The sequence below is a fragment of the Vespula pensylvanica genome, chromosome 11 (assembly GCF_014466175.1).
Source record: "Vespula pensylvanica isolate Volc-1 chromosome 11, ASM1446617v1, whole genome shotgun sequence".
NCBI lineage: Eukaryota > Metazoa > Arthropoda > Insecta > Hymenoptera > Vespidae > Vespula > Vespula pensylvanica.
This window is the reverse complement of record NC_057695.1, coordinates 5,444,797-5,465,267: the sequence shown is the minus strand read 5'-3', so window position 1 is coordinate 5,465,267 and position 20,471 is coordinate 5,444,797. Positions and strand designations below refer to the sequence as shown.

At 30.3% G+C, this 20,471-nt stretch overlaps 2 protein-coding genes across 24 annotated transcripts in view; one reads left to right on the top strand and one right to left on the bottom strand.

The window, feature by feature from the left end:
* The window catches only part of LOC122633024 (lachesin), a 233,225-nt gene that overhangs the window by 52,873 nt on the left and 159,881 nt on the right, over positions 1-20,471 (bottom strand). For all 9 annotated transcript variants that reach the window (XM_043820464.1, XM_043820460.1, XM_043820462.1 and 6 more), the window contains one exon: positions 12,094-12,200. In XM_043820464.1, the coding sequence (XP_043676399.1) occupies positions 12,094-12,200 (107 nt within the window). The remainder of the gene's footprint in view (positions 1-12,093; positions 12,201-20,471) is intronic.
* LOC122633029 overlaps positions 1-20,471 on the top strand; it is a 188,436-nt gene that overhangs the window by 81,552 nt on the left and 86,413 nt on the right. For 6 of the 15 annotated variants that reach the window (XR_006328003.1, XR_006327997.1, XR_006327996.1 and 3 more), the window contains 2 exons: positions 6,651-6,743; positions 7,723-9,511. Coding sequence is in view for 2 of the 15 variants with exons in the window: in XM_043820475.1 (XP_043676410.1) it covers positions 6,651-6,743 (93 nt within the window). In the remaining 13 variants the exon portion in view is untranslated. Of the gene's footprint in view, positions 1-6,247; positions 6,345-6,650; positions 6,744-7,722; positions 9,512-11,072; positions 11,137-11,580; positions 11,772-11,884; positions 12,297-19,722; positions 20,311-20,471 lie in introns of those variants that run through there. The other 9 variants (XR_006327998.1, XM_043820475.1, XM_043820476.1 and 6 more) reach the window with 6 other exon arrangements.

Genomic DNA, 20,471 nt, shown 5'->3' with positions numbered 1-20,471 from the left:
GTGTAATAGCATCTACTTTATTATTACATGGAGATTAGTATTCCACACTTCATTTTAGAACGCTAGGTTCACGTGTGTTAAAATTTATGTGAAATTGTGATAGAAGGTGTTAAGGAAGATGGAAATCAGAGAGTGAACGTTGAAGAAGTTCTTTAAATAGACAGACATCAACCGACACTTCTTAACGAAGAGTTAAGAAGATGGATGATAGGAAAGGACCCTAAGCTCTTGGATCTCATAACGAAATTTCCTTTCGAAACCTCGAAAATTTCACGCAACCTCATCAGAAGCTTGAGCTTTAGTTTCCATGCACTTTTGAAAGCTTGAAACATACGTCTGTGTTCGAAGATTTTCTCTCTCTCTCTCTGTCTTACCCCCCATTTCTCTTTATATCTCTCTTTTTCTCTCTCTCATCCTTCCTATCTCTTCTCTCTCTCTCTCTCTCTCTCTCTCTCTCTCTCTCTGTCTCTCTCTTTCTTTCTGTCTTTCACTCTATCGTCTTACTTCTCTTCTCTTTTGCATGATGCTTCGCGAAAGAAAAACGACGACTCAACTTTACGAAAGTTGCTGCACTAGAAAGCTTAAAGTTTCTCGAGAGAGAAAGAAAGAGAGAGAGAGAGAGAGAGAGAGAGAGAGAGAGAGAGAGAGAGAGAGAGAGAGGATGAGATTACACTATCATCGCGAAAGTTTAACCGTTAAGGGTCTCAGCTTGTCTCCCCGAATGACGATTTTCCGCGAACGTCTTCGCTTAATCACAAAACCGTGTTTCTCTCTCTCTCTCTTTTTTTCCTTTTTATTTATTTATTATTATCTTCTTTGTTTTTCGTTTCTTTTTAAATATTAAATCGATCTAACCCGTAACACGCTTAAATTTTTTCAACTTTGAAAATTTTCAAGAAGTATTAATTATTAATATCTATTCACGTTTCCAATCCAAAATTCAATTTTTAAATCTAAGCAATTTTGTTCTGTGAAATTTGTTATTACATGTACATTATCGAATAATGTGAAAGATAAAGAAAAAGAAAAAAAGATGTTTATCTAAGATGTTTAGGTCTTTGATTATTAGGCTAAAAAGAAAAAGATTAAATTAAGAAATAATATCTACTAAATACACATATATATATATATAGTTTTTTAAATTCAATTTCGGTGAATATATATCTAAACAATTTTATTCGAAATTTGTATAAGCTTAAAGTTTTGTATAACTTGAAAGATAGATGTTTGTATTTACCGTATGCATCTTTATTTATCTTACGTACTCAACACGTATTGTATATAACATGCATTTGTTTTACCATATACCTATCTACATATATACGTGTGTGTGTGTGTGTATGTATGCATGTAAGTACATATACGTCGGTGAGTCCGACTTTAAAGGGAAATAAATGACCTTCCGATAAAATAAAGCTTCGCGAGATGAAATAGATGTAGAGAACGATTTGGTCCAGCACCGATAGCACAGTGACGTAAGCCGATTTGTCATCGCCTCTGACAAAGCCGCACGTTCCGGATAAATCCAATACGTCCTACTAGCGAGGCGTATTAAGGAAACAGCAAATTGCAGTGTCGAGTTTATCCGAATGTTCGAGTATATCGATTGACGTTTGTCGTATCACGATAACTTTTTTCGAAAGATTGGCTTGTCCTTTTTCTTCTTATCTTTATATATGTATATACGTATATGCTTCTTTATATGTGTGTTACATGCGTTTTACATATGTTTTTATATACGTGTATATATATAATTTTTGTTCTTTTTCTTGTTCATGTTTATGTTCTTGTTTTTTGAAAACACAGTTTAGTGTCATATATGAACGATTCGTCTTGAAGTCGAGCCAAAATTATGATTTACGATGTTACAGGGAAATTGCCTAGCGAAAGAACGAAATATTTCGAAAGACGATAAATCATTCTCGAAACGATCCGCGGATGCGTACCGTAAGTACGTCCGATAGTGATACGGTGCACGGGATAAAGCGATTTGTCAATGATTTTGACAAAGCTGCACGGATGGAGAGAACCGATATGACTCTGTATCTATGTTACATTTCAAGAAGGTCACACTTCATTATCGGCTTATGTAATTGTTCTAAATATATCAAGATTTTAAAGTATCTATGGTTTTCCAAATTTCGATAGGGATTATAGATTCGTTTATGTGTATTTTAATTAATACATATAACGAAGCTATTTATTATACGTTCACTTGAAAATGAAAAAGTAAGAAGACAAAGAGAGAGAGAGAGAGAGAGAGAGAGAGAGAGAGAGAGAGAGAGAGAGAGAGAGACAGAGATAGTTGGAAGACATGTTGGTACATAGTTTTGACGAAGACAGATATTATTTTATCATTTTATTAAGAATAGAAATAAAAAGAATATATATTTTGTATTCTTTTACAATAATAAGATATTCTCATATGCAATACCTTATATGTTAATTTTGCATAATGTTCATTATAAGGAGCAGACATACATATATCATATCTATTTTATATGATAATTAGTGTTAATTAACTTAGGAAAAATATATGTCACATTTTTTTCCTCGTAAAAGTATACGTTATCCCATAAGACATTAAATCAACGAAAATTTCCATATTACGAACTATACATTGATTCTCTTCGTAGAAATAATAATAATAACAATCACAACAACAACAACAACAACAACAACAAGAATAATAATGATTTCTTTAAATCCATTCTCGTTATCTTCACATATTTATTCCACTTTTGACGTAAGAAACGTGAAGATCAGGTTTGCATAATCGAGTTATTACGATAGAAACAGGTAAAGATACGAATCGATGTTGAGAATAAAGGAAACAAGATGGCTTTAAGAAATTTCCATTGGTATCCTCGCGAGATACTTGAGTAAAGTCCCCGGAGGGAATGAAATTAAAGCTCAAAGCGGACCACTTCGTATTGTGGAGAATCGTGTTTGATGGGCCAGCAAGAAAGCAGGAGGATGAAAGAGAGGAATACTTGGTAGTGTGCATTTATATATACACATATATAAGTGTATGTGTGTATGCATGTATGTATGTATGAATGTGTGTGTATGCGTATGTGTATGTATATACATAGCCGTAGTATTATATTGGCCTTAAACGGTCTCAAGGAAAAGCTCCCGCCAGTTGCAAGCTCGATTGAAATCCCTGGCAGTGGTTCAAAGCCCCGGCTTTAAATGCCGTGCGACGTTAATGCAAACTGCTTTTATATTAGGCGCGAAATACCGTCGCGATGAGGGCCAAACCTTTTTTACTCTTTTACGATAAGTCGCAATTAAAAAGCATTATGATTCTAACGTGCCTATATATATATATATATATATATATATATATATATATATATATATTTATAAATGTAATCTATATATATATATATACATCTGTGTAGATATACATAAATATGTATATATATATCAATATATGTGTGTGTGTATATATGTATATTATCTGTAGATATATTTATACTATGTTTATATGTTTATACGTAACGTTTAAATATTCTCAAAGGAATTGATAATATTTTTCCTCGTATATATAGCTTGTATACGTATGCTGGTATGTAAATAAGTAGTATATGTAATTAAAATGGTCACGTTGCATTAAAATGGGAAAAAGAAGAGAACATATGTACGTTTTCTTTCTGAATCGTTTCTATTATACATCGGTAGTACGAGGAGTAGTATAATTTACATTGGTGTAATCGTTCGAATAAAATCGTCCTGTTCGAATCGAGAACATATTATCCTTTTGTTAATTCATCGTTTTTTTCTTTCTTTTTTTTTTTTGTATTTTTTTCTTTATGCCTTTTTTTATTTCTTTTTTTTTCCTGCGTTCACATATCTCGTCTCAATGTACGAACGTGTTGTAAAGAAAAACAGATGGGCTTGAAGTTGATAAGAGGAAAACAGTCGCTTGCAGTTAAGTAAAGTTTCCGCTTTGTTAATCGTCAATGTCTCTCTTTGTTTCTTTTTATTATTGTTATTATTACTATTATTATTATTATTATTATTATTATTATTATTCTATTTTTTCATTCTTTTTTTAAATTCGTAAAATCGTCAAACTATATATTGATTGACTTTTACTTTGTATCAATCTTTTACGTCCAAGAAATGATCAGAGCCGATGAGACACCAATTTTGGGATTGGGTTGTTACTGGTAATATCGAAGTCCTGTTAGGGTTGGGAATTCTGAAGGTAATAGGAAAAGCTAGAGCATAGTTGCCAACTCCGAAGGATATCCTGCGTGTACAGCACTTTCGAAGTACCACGTAGGAAACGCCATTACAGCAAGATGTCGGACTTTGGCACAAGCTGCAACCGTTTGTTCGTTGGTCATTTTCAATGGCTTTAACTTGTTTCACATCCTACCACGAAATTAGCATTATATATATATATATATATATATATATATATATATGTATGTATTGTTAAAGAATTTCGATTTCTTTTTGAAACAATTTCAATCATTTTTGTTGTTTTAACATTTCGATCGTTAATTATTACATTACATAAGATAACGTACGTTTATGCAGATGCATATATTTACAGGAAACAAGTGAAATAATGAAATCCGAACAGAAATTTGATTTTTTGATTAGAGTATTCTAAAAATATAATTTTTCTTTTGAATAATTCATAGATATGCTTTCCATATTTATGTTTAACTACATATGCGAGAATATATTGGATATTTGCCCTGAATATGCATAATAATGTATATTAGGGCTCATTTAAACACCTTATCAGCCACAATACAGAAATTGAAAACCGTAGGTCTAACATTAAATGATTCAATTAGGATATATTATATCATGAATTCCATAACTCATTTAATAATTAATATTCCTGGTGATTGTGGGGAAAATCGATCGTTTATTATTAACGATATTTATAATAAATAAATCGTTACCGATAACATTATCGGTTGCAATGAATAATATTAATTTATTTATGAATAATGTAAACCAAAATAAATTTGAATGAAGATTGGAAAGTTCTGTTCGGAATTTTTTTCTTTTCTTTTCTTTCTTTCTTTTTCTTTTTTAAATTAAACAGAAAAAAGGAATAACAAATTTGCTGTTCATTAATATTTACTTACTTAATAATGTTATTTCCATTAATATCAACAATTTTCTATCTTAATTTATGTTTTTTCTTGTATAAAATGATTCGTCCTTGTTAAAATAATTGCATACTCATTGAAGAACATTCTTTGGTAAGTTTTAACACATGCAACATTATAACGAACGATATCATTTTATTTATGAATAATATAAAAAAGAAAGAAAACATTTAAATTTCAACGAAGTACGAAAAGTTCTCGTAAAGGATATTTTTATTAAGCAAAAGGAAAAAAATATGTGAATTTATATAAAATGCACGTAATTTGTATAAAAAGCAGAAAAGCAGAAACAAAAAAAGTTCCGTCATGTATTTTTAAAAGAAAAAGAAGATAATTAATTCGTATATCGTCCATTAATATTAACAATGTAATTTCCATTTATATTAATAATTTATAAAAATAGAAATAAGATTCCAATAAAAAATGACCTAACATGATTGATAAATCTGATGGATAAAATGTATAAGATAAAATAAATGATGCATATACCTGCATAGAAAATAAATAAAAAATGAAAGGTCATGTCGATTGTAAAAGAAAAAAAAAAAAAAAAAAAAGGAAAAGATATCTTTTTATAGACCATTAATTTGTGGTAATGGATCGATCGATAACGTATAAAAATAAAAAGGAAAAAAAAAGACATGATAATTTGCTAATCGCGAATAAATTGATTCGACCTTGTAGACTATGACGAAACATTTAATAGTTAATATTTTTAACTCTTAACAGACGACGTTTTGTCGGTACGCCATTAAAGTTATTTTTTCATCGTTGGACGAACGAACGAACGAATGAACGAACCGATCGAAACGAAACGAAAGGAAAATACTCAAACGTTCCGTCGTTAATTGAAATTCATTTTCTTTCTTTTTTCTCCCTTTTCTTTCCTTTTTTCCATATTTTTTTTTTTCTTATTACTCTGTTTATTGTATTTTATTTTGTTGGATTTTCTTTTTCTTTCTTTTTCCTTCTATTTTTTTTTTTTTTTACTTTATTTCTCTTTTTCTCTTTTTTTCTTTTTCTTTTTTTTTTTTTTAACAACGACAACGCAATAAGTCGTTCCTTCGTTCGTTCGTTCGTTCGTTCGTTCGTTCGTTCGTTGCAGTACGGCTTGGGTCACCACTCGAGGCAAACGCTACTCGACGAAATCGCGGAACTCTGCGGTTAGGCAATTAATTATTAAATTTATTTGCTAATTAGGTAATTACCAAGCGCACTCGAGTATACCGCCCGAAGTTCGAGAACACCTTCTCTCTTCCTTCCAACTCACCCCCAACACCCCTGTCCTTCCCTCATCTTACTCCCCTTTACACACACACACACACACACACACACACGGTAGGCAAGGTCTTTGGATTAAACCATGCGACCAAATATTTTCATCCGACTTGATTCATTTAACAATAACTAGGACATATTCAACATGGTCTTCTAAACGTAAATGTTAACTCTTTTTAATTCTTTAAGTCCTCTTTTTAATTTTTATTTCTTTTTTTCTTTTTCCAGTGTAACAACCATCGAGCATTGCCATAGATGGGTCCAAATATATCTTCACCTAATCTCAAGGTACTTAGGCTCTTTCTACTTGGTTTTCAAAGTGTAAGTAATTAATTTGTTGTTAGAATTTCTCTCTCTCTCTCTCTCTCTCTTTTTCTTTTTCTTTCGCGATGCTTTGTTATGGCTATCTACGTATATACATACATACATATATACATACATACGCTTTTTATCTTGTTCGTTTTGATATTGTTTTTATTATTATTTGATAGGATCTTAATTTCTTTTTCATAATTCTTTTTGATAACTGTCTGATCATTGATCGAGTTTTAAATAGTTTTTATAATGAAAGAACAAAATAGCATGAAGTTCCAACGCGATTATATTTCAATCGTTTCAATAAGTAAATGCGATTAGAACGAGAGAATGAATTCATTGAAGTTCTTATTTCCTTCGTCTCGTTCCTTGATTTCTGATTTGATTAATGTTCTTCGAAATGAAAGCAACGTTTCTTTTTTTATCGTCTTTATGCTTCCCGTTAAGTAATTAATATTATAATAATATATATTTGTTATCAATATTCAAACGAGTTTTTATAATTATCTCCGAATTGTTTTAATCGATAAAATAATTAGAACGAATTCACGAATGAATGAAAATCTTGTCGTTATATTCGTCTCGTTGTATTATTTTTTACTTTTTTTATTTTTTATATCGTCTGTTACATAAGTTTTACAATTGAATATTAATATTCACAGATATGTTTTGATTAATTATTTTGGATCGTTTCAATTAATAAACGCGATTAATACAGTAAATTCATCGAAGCTTTTGTTATTTTATTCCTTCTGTTTATAATTAAATATTTATACAAGTTCACTGTTTATATATCATGTTGTAACGTCCATTTAAAATTACTACAGATATTAATATACAATATTAATAATTATTTCGAATAATTTTAATAGATAAATACGATTAAAACGAACGAATAAATTCATTAAAGAATTATTTCATTCGACTCGTTACTTTTGGAAGTTTCTTTTTATGTTTCTTTTTTTTTCTTTCTTTTTGATCTTAGTTGATTTCGAAGACGAATGAAAAAGAAGAAGAAGAAAAAGAAGAACAAGAAAAACAAGAAGAACGAGAAGAACGAGAAGAAGAAGGAGACGTGAATGTCTTGACGAAATAAAAGCAACGTTTCTTCGTTAGCGTTTTTACGCGTCGCGTTAAGTAATTAACGTGTTCCTTTTTGATGAGCAACTGCTTACATTTTACCAGTCGCTGTTTAAACAAGAACTTCGTTTCTCTGCAGAAAATAAAAGAAAGAAAAGAAGAAATGTAAAAGATAAAGAAAGAAAAAAAAAAGATAGCAAGAAGAAGAAGAAGATGAAAATGAAGAAGAAGAAGAACAAGAATAAGAAAAATTAGTTTTATTCTCTCTCTCTCTCTTTCTCTCTCTCTCTCTCTCTCTCTCTCTCTCTCTCTCTCGACGACTACTAATTAAAGAGAAAGCAAAGTATCATAGTTGTCGGCCGTCGAGATATCGAGCAGTTCGCGAGATCGAGATCGAGCCGTTTCTCGTAAATCGGATTAACGGATCGACTGGATTATCGAAAGTATCGAACAATCGGAAGCTCGTTCTAGCGTGGCCATTCCAATCCAACTCACGGAATTCGATTGAAATTACGGAACGCGAAGCCAACGTGGAACGTTCCACCTCGGACGTTCTTTGATCGCATTTCCCAAACGATTTCAGCGTGACGAAAGGATCTCGATTGCTTTAACACATTGACTGCTGATTCAGACCTCATTGCCACGTGCACGTATACGCGCATACACACATTCCATTTTCTTCGTTTTATTTCGAATTAATATCACGATGATTTGTGGTAGATAACATTCATTTTGATCAACGTTTTGATAACGTACCAGCCTGTTTATGATAATTTAAACTCTCATTTGAAATTTTATCTCTATATCAATTGGAAGTATTTTTTATTCCTTTTCTCGGTTTTTTCTTTCTTTTCTCGTTATTTTCTTCTTCTTTCTTTCCTTTTTTGTCAATTAAAAACTTCATAACATTTTACGTAAAATTGAAGCTTCGTTTGAAAGAATTGCATTGTCGGTTTTAACGGAAAAAAGAAAAAAAAAAGAGAATAAGAAACACTAATTTATCTTATAAGGAATATATATTTATCTTAAGGAATATAACTATGGGCATAAATATTACAGGCATATTTGCGATTTAAATATTCATGATAGCACGTAACTTTACATAACCTATTTCAAACATAGTAGATACATATAAGACAAATATAAATGTTTATATGATAACATATCTTAACATAACGTATCTTAAACATACACACGTATATACGTATATAAGATATGTTATCACGAACGTTTGAATTATAGAGTGTTGATTTAAAATATTGAACGAAAATTAAGCGCTATTTAGAATATATATTTAGAATTAATATTAAATGATAAATTTAGAATTAATAAATGAATGACGAAGGTCTTTTGCTATAATATTTGATTTATAATTGATCTCTCTCTCTCTTTCTTTCTTTATCCTTTTCTTTTTTTTTTGTTTAACAGAACGTTAGCTTTAAGGATTAAGTATGATACCGCATTACGTATGTACCAAGTAGTAAAACTTTTTCTACAGACTCGAACGTTCATTACGTTCGTTAGAACGTCTCGAAAACGAGTTTGTAGGAAGTCACGTAGGTCCTTTATCCTTGTTGAATAATGAAATCTGCGAGAAAATGGAGAAAATCGTATGACTTCTTTGGGACCACGAGCTATGGTTTCTTTTGGGACCATCTAACGAGATGGACAGAAGAATGAGAAAGAAAGAAAGAAAAAGAGAGAGAGAGAGAGAGAGAGAGAGAGAGAGAGAGAGAGAGAGAGAAAGGGGAGCTTTGGCGACCCAAAGCTGTACTCTTAGAATTTTCTGGCGGTTTGATCAAAGAGCGCATCGAACGAACGAGAGAAATAAAAAAGGATTAAAAAAAGAAAAGAAAAGAAAAAGAAACGCTTTTCTACCTATATTCTATTCCTGTGACAATAAATATGCCATAATTATATAAGCGTGATCCTTTGAATTCGTATTGGAATAATCGTTGAATTTCCTTGAAAATTAAATATCATTTTGAAAATTAAATTCATGTTTCAATGAATTTCTTTTAAATTCTTCTATCATTTTTTTTCTCTTACTTTTCTTTAATTTGTATTTTCTTTTTTCCTGATTATTTTTTTGAAAGAAGAACATACATAAGTATTTATGTATATTCTTATCAAATGAAATATAATATATATGTCAGCAATATTGATATATTTTCTACTATCTATCGTTGAAGGCGTGCTTACATGTACTTAATTATGTGTTAGCGCATGTAGGACGTATATAGAGATAGACAGATAAATAGAGAGAGAGAGAGAGAGAGAGAAAGGAGGAAAGAGAGAAAGGAGGAAAGAGAGAAAGGAAGAGAGAGAGAGAGAGAGAGAGAGAGAGAGAGAAAGACACATATACATACATGTGTGTATATATATATATATATGTATGTATATATAGATACTTGTATATGTGAGAATCTACTCTGCTCTTTCGTAAACACGTTGTTCCCATTTAGCAAAGCAGCGGTGCTCAATTAAAATCAATTATGGTCTTAGAAAATAGAGGAGGGTAATTGATCACGTTTCTATGTAAATAGAATTTGTCTTTATATTTATCTATTTCTCTCGTACGTGCGTTTTATTTTCGTTCTTTTCCTTTCTTTTCCCTTTTTTTTCTTTTTTTTGGATAACAAATAAAAAGACAAAAAATAGAAAAATAGAGATAGATAGATAGAGACAGAGAGAGGGAATGAGTGAGTGAGAGAAAGAGAGAAGAAAAGAAAAAAAGAAACAGCAAACGAACGAAACTGTTCGTAACTTCCGATGAAGTTCCTGGATTTTCCATCGTTCGACCTCTCCATCTATCTATCTATCTATCTATCTATCTATCTATCTATCTCTTTCACTCTTTTTTAACGGCAGTGGTATACTCGTTTCACTCGAAAAACTGCATCGCTCGTTACGTTTACCGATATATGTATGTATCTATGTATGCATGCATTTATCTATGTATCTATGCATGTATCTATTCGTGTATGTATGCATGTCTATATCTACGTGTGTGTGTGTGTGCAACGCTGATCGTTTGCTCGCGGCCTACAGTCGCATCCCAGTCAGTTCCCTTTCGGGACAACTGATGCATTTCCAATACCGCTTGCATAACAGTGCTTCTCAATACTAACGTTTCGATCGTTTCGAAGTTTCCCAAAAGATTCTCTCGAATTAGAATAACCATCATCGTTCAAACACACGCGTTTTTATTTGTTTATTTGTTTATTTATTCATTTATTTTTTATTTTAGTGAAGTAGGAAATCATTTAAGAAAACGTTTGAAAGGCTGATAAGACGAACGAAGAAGAATATACTGGAGGTATTTAGATATGTTTAATTGATATTTATTGGTATTAGATATGTTTAATTAAAAGAAAAAATATTAAATGATGAGTTCTATCAAACGAAACAATGATTAAATATAATTAATACGAGTTTATAAGAGGGAAATGATTTGTCGTTATCGATGTGTGTTATTATTATTATTATAATAGAATCTTGTCGAGAATTGAATCGAAGATAATTGAGATATGTACGTTGTTAAATAAAAAAGAGAATGTGAAATTTGTTTAATATTAGGTTTACGTAGATTGATTGGTATATTAATTATTATTGAAACATTAAAATATGAGTGCTATCTTTTCTTTTGCTTTTTTTTTTCTTTTTTTTTCGTTATAAAATTAATTCATATATTCGATAATTAATTTATATAAAGTCGATATAAATTATTAAAAAAAAAATATATATATATACACACAGAGTATCTCTTAATGAAAGCTGTCCATTATGATTATTATTAAATCTAGTGATCCTTTTATCAAAAAAGGTCGAGACAGGTTAATTTTATTTTCAAGGAGGATAGCTCCTTATTATAAATTCACCCTCTAAGTGGGGTGACAACCCTCTTAAAAATCTTAAACGACAACGGAAATCAAGTGGCATATCGTTTGAAAGGTCTTTTAATTATTTTTTCTATGATGTTATACATATATATCTATATCTTTTTTGTTTCTTTTTTAAAATTCCAAGTCAATAGTTTTCAACAAAAATTTGTTTCAATGTTTCAGATTGATAGCAACTTTTATTTTATTAAATGTTCAAAATGTGTATCGTCGATCTCCATGCATTAATAAAGACCTTTCCTCGTTGTTACGTCGAACATTTTGCGTTGAGTTCACGTACGTTCCAGTTTATTTCAACGAATGGAATTTTCCGAAAATTTTCAAAATGTTCGTGTATGTAAAATACTTGATCTTACGTAATTTATTTCGATTACCTTGTAACTACCGAGATTTTCAACGACGCAAGGTAGACTGACATCCCTTCCAAGTGCTACGGTGACATTTGGTATTGGTTCGGCAAACATCGGTGGCTCTGAAAGCGCTGTACAAAGAAAAAAGAAAGAGAATTGGTTAATCGAACATTCTTAGGTATCGTATTTTAAGATATGTATGTTACGAATAAAAAAGGTAATTTCAATTTTTACTATCTGTAATATTTCTACGAGTTTTCTTCGAACTCGTTAAAACGTCAATATTATTTTCATTATTTCGTTCAAATAATATCCTCGTATATATCGTTTTCAATATTTTTAAATGATAATGGTTTGAAATCTTTAAAAGTCGACAAAAATTGTATGGTTTCTTAAATAACATTGAATATTATTATTTTGAATTACTGTAAGCAATGCACAAATTGTTTTTTTTTTTTCGAATATAATTCGCATACGTACGTTCATATTATATATACGCGCGTAGAATGATTTTAAATCATTAAGGGTAATTCAGAATTTAATTTTTGTTTTGTTTTAAATATGATATTAAAAAGAATGATCTTAAATTACAAGTGGAACAAGAATTGTTTTTATTTGATATAAATTATTTTCTTTTAAATACAGATTTAGATATTCGATTTTTTTAATACAACATAAAAGGTACAACGATTTCAAATTACAACTATCGTAGTAGTCAAGAATATTTTTTATTTCCCTTTTCTTTACTATAACATTAAATAATGTACTATATAAATTATTGAAATAGCAAGCAAGAACAAAAAGTATATTAAGAAGTTGATAACATTAAATCGTTGAAAGGGAAAACAACGAAAGAAAAAGAACCACCATCTTTCAGAAACTTCAATCGTTCTTCGATAAAATGCGATAAAATCAATGAACGAGAAAAAAATTCACTCAAATGTCATTGCGCATCCTTTTTCTCGTGAAATAAAAGAAGAAATTGAAAACGGAGGAAAAGAATAAATTAAAAAAAAAAAAAAGAAAAGAAAAGAAAAGAAAAGAAAAAAGAAACAGAACTAAAAAGGAAGGTTGAAAAGAAAAAACGAAAGAAAAAGCTCGTTTAAATTCAAACTGGGGGAATTTCCAGTTGCGTTACTTGAAATTTATAGACGCGGTGATAATTGAAGCGAATCGATGTGAAATCGTCTCTAGCAGTTGGTAGAGCAGTAGTCGTGATGTAGAGGGAAGGAGAAAGGAGGGGAGGTAAGGGTGACAGTAGAATAAGGTGGGTAAAGGAGAATAGGAATAGGGAAAGTCTGACAGTAGGGTGGAGGGAGAAAGGGAGTCAGAGGAGGCCATAATCGAAAAGACGACATCGTCCTTTGCACAAAAGGATCGAGATGGGCTTTCGAGCACGCTAGAACGGAAGATGGAAGCATCCCGTAAGGCGGAACAATTGCTTCGAGCTACCTTAAAGGCTAATCAAAGGGGTCGAGGGTGAGGTTGCGCGCGGGCGCACGAGCGCATCCCCTTGATCGAGTTCGATACAGGGAACGAACGTTTAGATTAACGTTGACGTTAACTCTTTTACGAGTTTTCGACTTTTCTTACGTGTTTGTTCGTTCTTATTTTAAATAAAGAGAGAGAGAGAGAGAGAGAGAGAGAAGAAAATGCAAGTGATAGAACGAATAAAACAAATAAGTTCGAGTTTTAATTAACATTACGTAGATGGTTTTCCTTTTTTTCTCTCTCTCTCTCTTTTTTTTTTCTTTTTTTTTTTTGACGAATTATTTCCCCACGATCGTTCGTACATTTTGAAGATAAGTATGAATTATAATACGTATTTCACGATTATTATCGTAGACTTTAGGGAGAAATTATTTTTCAATTATTTGAATTACTCAAGTGGGTAATTATTTTATCTATAAATTATTTTTTATCAACAGATTATATCCCCGCGATGTATTCATTTCATCTGGGAATTATTTTTATCGGGAAAAATTCTTTCCCGAACGTTTTTAATTAAAAGTGAATATCGATTAATATGATTTGTAAGCCGTACGAAACTTGTTTGTATAAATATTTACAGAGAACAATTTTAGATTTTGAAATCGATATGGGATCAATTATTTTGAAAATTAATGGAAAATCATGGAAATGTATTATAGTAGGTGCCAATCCTTTTTTCTTTTGTTTTGTTTTTTATTTCTTTTATTTTAATCACTATGTATATATTTGTAGAGACAAGTATTGTCTATTGAAGGTATCGACAAGTTCGTTTATTGTAAGTACCGTATCGATTGGAGATGATTGAGCTGTTTGAACAGACTCATTTCGACATTCCAAACATACTAAAGGTTCACTCGCCTACTCTCTCTCTCTCTCTCTCTCTCTCTCTCTCTCTCTCTCTCTCTATATATATATATATATATATATATATATATATCTCACACGAGACTAGAAATGATCATCTTCTCTATTGTCTTAACCGGCTCCTTTTGCCGGCCAACAGAGTATCCTTTGGATGTCTGAGCTCGGACCGATCATTTGCATTGTGCAATTTGGACCAAACCCTTCCTTGCTTTGTTGCTTTCATTATCGAAATTTCAAGGCAGACTTTATCGAAATTTCAAGCCAGACTTTATCGATCGATTCTAAAGCTTAATACACAAGCCTACCTGAAATAGTATATATCTACGTAAACGATTCATACATTTTCTCTTTCGTACATGATACGTTTGACTTATTAAAAAAAAAAAAAAAAAAAAAAATACAGAAAAACGAAAAATAATTTATCAAGATCATCATTTATAATTATTTAAATCCTTGATATCACCAACGTTCATTGCGAAACAGAAACAGTTTTGATTTTATACGTATTATATTTTATTATATTCATTGCAAACAACAAACATTAGACTTTAGATATTTTATATATTGAAAATATTTCAAACGAATGACGTTTTTGACTTATTAATAAAAATTCATTTGTCAAGATTGTTATTTGTAATCACAAAGGATCTTCGTTAAAATATTTGTTGATAGATATTATATTAACTATGCATGATTTAATAGATATCAAGTTGAAGATATGAATTACTATTATAATTATTTTTACGATAATGAAATTAAATCAAACTTATCATATTACATTGTATACGAATATGTACATATATATAGATATTTACATAACTCGAAAGTTACACAGATGGTTGAAGAATAATCTTTTGTAAAATAAAAAATGAATATATATATATATAAAAATACAAAAGAATGTTAGCCATCGCAGTAGTCTCTCATTTTATCGAATCCTCTTCGTATAAATCAACGTCAACAGAGAGAAAGATCGAAAGAGAAAGAGAGAGGATGCGATACTCCTCCATTATTTTCTTTATTTCTTTCTTCACAGTGTTTTACGAGAGAAGAACTCTCGTTCGATCGTGGTTGTAAAGTTTCTCGGCTTTTACGAGGAAATGATATAAGGATCAAATTTATATGGCGCTAAGTCTTTCCTCTTGTCGTTTTTTTTTTCTTTCATATTTTTCCCTTATCCATCTCTTTTTCTTTCTTTCTCTCTTTCTTTCTCTTCCTATTTTTCTTTTTCTCTTTCCCCTTTTAAATCACTTAATCGAAAGTCTCTCGTTATTCTCTCTCGCGTGCTATATCGCATAAACTTCGATCTGGGAAATATTCGAGACGATAAAATTCGCAGATTCTCAACGATAAAATTCTAAACGGGTGCTCGTTATCCATCCATCCAAACTTTCGACAAAGATAAATCTTCTCGTAGCATAGCGTAGAAGGCGATAGTCGAAAAGGATTTATCGAATTTTCACGAGAACGGAAAAAGGGATTGCGAGTTCTTGTTTCTTTACTCGTTGCTTGTCTTTCTCGGCTTTGGTAAAAAAAAAAGAAAGAAAGAAAGGAGAAAAAAACAAAGAAGAAGAAGAAAAAGTCAATTTCGTGCTATTCAATTTCCTCTATTTCTGTTTTCCTTTACTTTTCGAACTAAAGGAAAGTTTAGAGAGAACCACTGCACTTGTTACAGAATATATAAAATGTTAAAATGTTTTATCACTATGTTTTGCATTTTTTTAATTACGAATATGATTGTATGATTGAATGAATGACATTAAGTAATTTCGTATCAATGAATCATACATTGAAGTGATTTTTAATTTCGTAAAAAATATTTGCATTACTTCCCGTATTAATATTTATTTTATAGTAGTAGTAATAATATATATCTAGTTTAATAATTTCTATTAAGAAAGTTTAAAAAAAGAAAAAAGAGAAAAAAAAAAGAAAAAAATTGATCCTTCTCGTCTTTTTTTATTATCGTCTTAAAGTATATTACCGTACATTGTATATTTTGTATATAACTTTACATTTAACGATCGTCCTTGATTATCGTATAATTAACTCGCAAGAGAATTTTGGTTTAAAGCGAGAAGTCCATGGCTAATCGCGACGACTTTTGACGCCATTATTCCCTACGACGAGAATTAACGACGAAACTTTCGGCCTTTCGCCGAGACTGAAATTACGACGAGTTCGCGGCTAGGAAATGTCGCCGTGCTTATCGTTGAAAACAGAGTTTCGATAATAAGATAGAAGTCTTTCAGATTGAAAAAAAAAAGTATATATACATGTATAAAAGTAAAAAACTTTTAACATCTATTTGAAATATTGTAAATAACAATTTATTTTATGATCACAAATTTCTAATTTCAAATTTTTTAAAAATGGAAAAATTTAGAAAAAGAAATATAGAAATGTTTGCTTGTTATTTATATGTTATTACATAATAAATAGTAATTAAAATTTGTTATCAATGAATATTAGATCTGATGCAGAAGAAAATTTGTACCTTATTTATTTCTTTTTATTTATTTATTTATTTATTTATTTATTTATTTATTTTTTTTGATAACTTTATACATACATATATATGTACAAATATGTATGTGTGTATCTTGTAAATGTCTTTTTTTCCTTCTTATATATTATGAAGCTCGACGTTAGTCGAGCGCAATGGGATCCTTTCTTACCATTTAACTGAGATGGGAAAGGGACTTGTGATAAAAAAAGAGAAGATACGGTTGGGAGGGCTCGAGTTACGTTATGGTGTTAAAGACGGAAGTCGGATATTCTAGAAATGACGTAGATTTTATCCGGTAGACAAAAATTTATTTTATTGTATAGATCTCCCTTCTTAACCCATATAATCCCACACAAATCCTTCATTTTTCTCTTTCTCTTTCTATCTCAATTTTGGAAAATTTTGCAATATAGATATTAGCAAAATAACATTAGTTTAAAACAATGAATATGTTCTTTTAATCTTTTTTTTTCTTCTTTGCAGGTTTATCAACGTAGTTTAAAAAAAAATATAAGACAACTCGTCTTCAAAAAAAAAAAAAAAAAGTAAAAAAATAGAAAAAGAAAAATTAGCGAAGTAGTTACTCGTACTTTCAATGGGTAGTAATCATATTGGTTAAATAATAATTATTCATGGTCAATGTCCAGGTATTAGAAAAATTAGAATGATTAATATTTATAACGGGGTTTCTTGTTCGAACGTTCGTTGTTAATTCAATGAAAATTGTTTCGTATAATTTAATTAATGTAAAGCACGCATGATATTTCGTTATATGAGGGTGTTATCTGATTCAGGGAATTTAATTGGAACGATGCTAATACGTATCGAGATTATTACATACGTATACGTCGAGCAAAATTACAAAATACGATCTTATTTTTCAAAACCAAATTCGTTAATTAGAAGTGAAATTTTCAAAATTATTCAAGAATAATAAATGAAAAATTGTTTCGTGAGTAACGTTTGAAAGTTCAAGAGAGTCGAATCTCTAACTATTAAAAATCTAATCATAGATAACGAATTAGTTAGGATTAAATTTAAGAAAAACGAGACACAATCACGTATCGTCGATGTATGACGAATCAGAGATCTTCTATCGCAAATAACCCCGTAGAAATTTATATTTTCTTATATCAAATTATGTTTTAATAAGGATAGACAAGTAAATTATCGATCTATGGGATTTAAAGCCGTAGGGAAACCGATATCATCGTCGGAACGAATAAGACTAAAACCACCATGAACGGAGAGAACTAAAGGCATACTTTGGAATGTCTTGGATCTATTGCCACGGGGGACAGACTATCCATGTTCCTATAACTATGTTACGAAAATAAATGAACAATCGATAGGAAGGAAACGTGATCCTTGATAATCGATTACGTTATCTACGATAACACAATCGAGAAATAAATGATGAGGATCGGTACGTGACCCATAGAACCGATCTTTATACTATTTCTTTCTACGGGAGGAAAATGAGACAATGAGACATTTTTTATGGGGTTTATCTATATCGTGAACGATATTATCTATGATTATTAATTAAAAATTTTTATAAAGATTATATGTGATTAGAAATTTTTATTATTACGAATGTTACGTTAAAGGAAAAGAAAAGAAACAAGAAAAAAAATAAATATAGATCGAATATCGAATTAAAATTAAATTAAGCAAATACATTTTTTTCGCTCTTGTAACACGTTTTCGCATCAACGAACGGACTCTCAATTTTCGAGTCGAATTATCGATAAGGCCGAATGACCTCCACGATTCACATCGTTGACTTTGATTCTCGATTAGAAATTATGATTGCGTATGCATCTCATTATCGAAAAGTGGGTCTTCTCGCTTTTAGTTTAACGGTGTACACGCGATTCTTATTAGCAATGTGAGTCGGTCGATAATTATAATTTATTTCACGTAATGGCATACTATTATTATTATACGGTTATAAACTAATTATAATTTTTTATAATAATCATTATCAAATATTTCCATGAGGATTATTAAAATTAATATTATAAATAAATATATATATATATACATATACCTACATTTAACTTTTATATTATTTTCGAAATATCATAACACATATGATATTTTTCAATTAGAATTAAAAGAAGATTATATTCAAAAAAAAAATATATATATATCTAAACGAAGCAAAAATAGAAAGAAAGAAAGAAAGAAAGAAAGAAAGAAAGAAAAAGAAAATCGTATCGCTTTTAGAAGAAACAAATTTAAGAAGCTTTGTTGTTTCGAATTTATTCTCTACGCGCAAATATATTATATACATACGCACACGTTCGACGTACTATGTAAGAAACAAGACAAAAAAAAAAAAGAAAGAAACAGAAATATTTACAACTACAAGTCGTTATCAATAGAAGTTTTTAAATATATACAAAGTTACGACCTTGGCTATGTATCAGTAACGTTTCGTGCGTGTTACTACTGTGTCGTGCGATTTTCATTGGTCAACGATGGTCTACGAGTTCACGAAGCGTTACGTTGAGTCAAACGACAAACGAGAGGAGCGGCTTACTTCGTTTGAGGTCGAGCTAGGTAATTTTAACGACGAAGTTTCCACTGTCTACGTTTAGCCACAGTCGTGACGCGACTTTTGCGACGACAAGCTGTCGATAACCGGTTCAGTTTTCAAATCGTATTCTTTTGCCTATTTATTTCTTTCATTCTTTTTGTATTTTCTATTTTTTTTTTTTGCTTTGTTTCTCTACGACTTACGATCTCTCCTGAATATTTCAAAAGAGAAGGTTAAAGGAGAATAAAGAAAGAGATAGAAAGAGAAGAAAGAAAATAAGAAAACAGTATTTCGATGAAATTAATTAACATGCATTTTTGTTTTTTTTTTCTTGTTCTTTTCTTTCTTTCTTTCTTTCTTTCTTTCTGTTCGTAATCAACTCACGTTTACATTAAAGATGGTATTATTGATTTTTAATGACAAAAGATAATTAACGTTTGTAATTAAAGTTCAGTGAATAACAACGAACCGATCGTTGATTGCGTCTCTAATAATATACGTACATCGATAGATAGTGTAGAGATTTTTATTCAAGAAAAGAAATCATAGAAATCGTTTACTGGTGTTTTCGTTTAAAGTGTTATTCACAATTAGTGAAAGGCTAGTTGTTATACGTGCCGATGAACTCGACGAGAAAGGTTTTCTCATGGTCGATCGACGACGTTACAACGTGAAAACAAAATAATATAATAGCGTTCGATCGATATAATGAAACAAGTACAGAAATGTATTCCTACGAAATGGATATTTCAACTAGAAGATTCATCATCGTGTCGTCATCGCCTACTTCTTCGTGTTGTGTCATGCTGTTACATTATTATTATACAGGCTGGTACAAAAGTTTGTTATTGATTTAAAAAACTCTTTCTTTCTTTCTTTCTTTCTTTCTTTTTCTTTTTCTCTTTTTTTCCAACAGTTTATCTTCTTTTTTTTCATATTTTTTCTCCTATTATAAATGCTGATCGAAGCGTTTCATTTTCTGTTTTTTTTTTT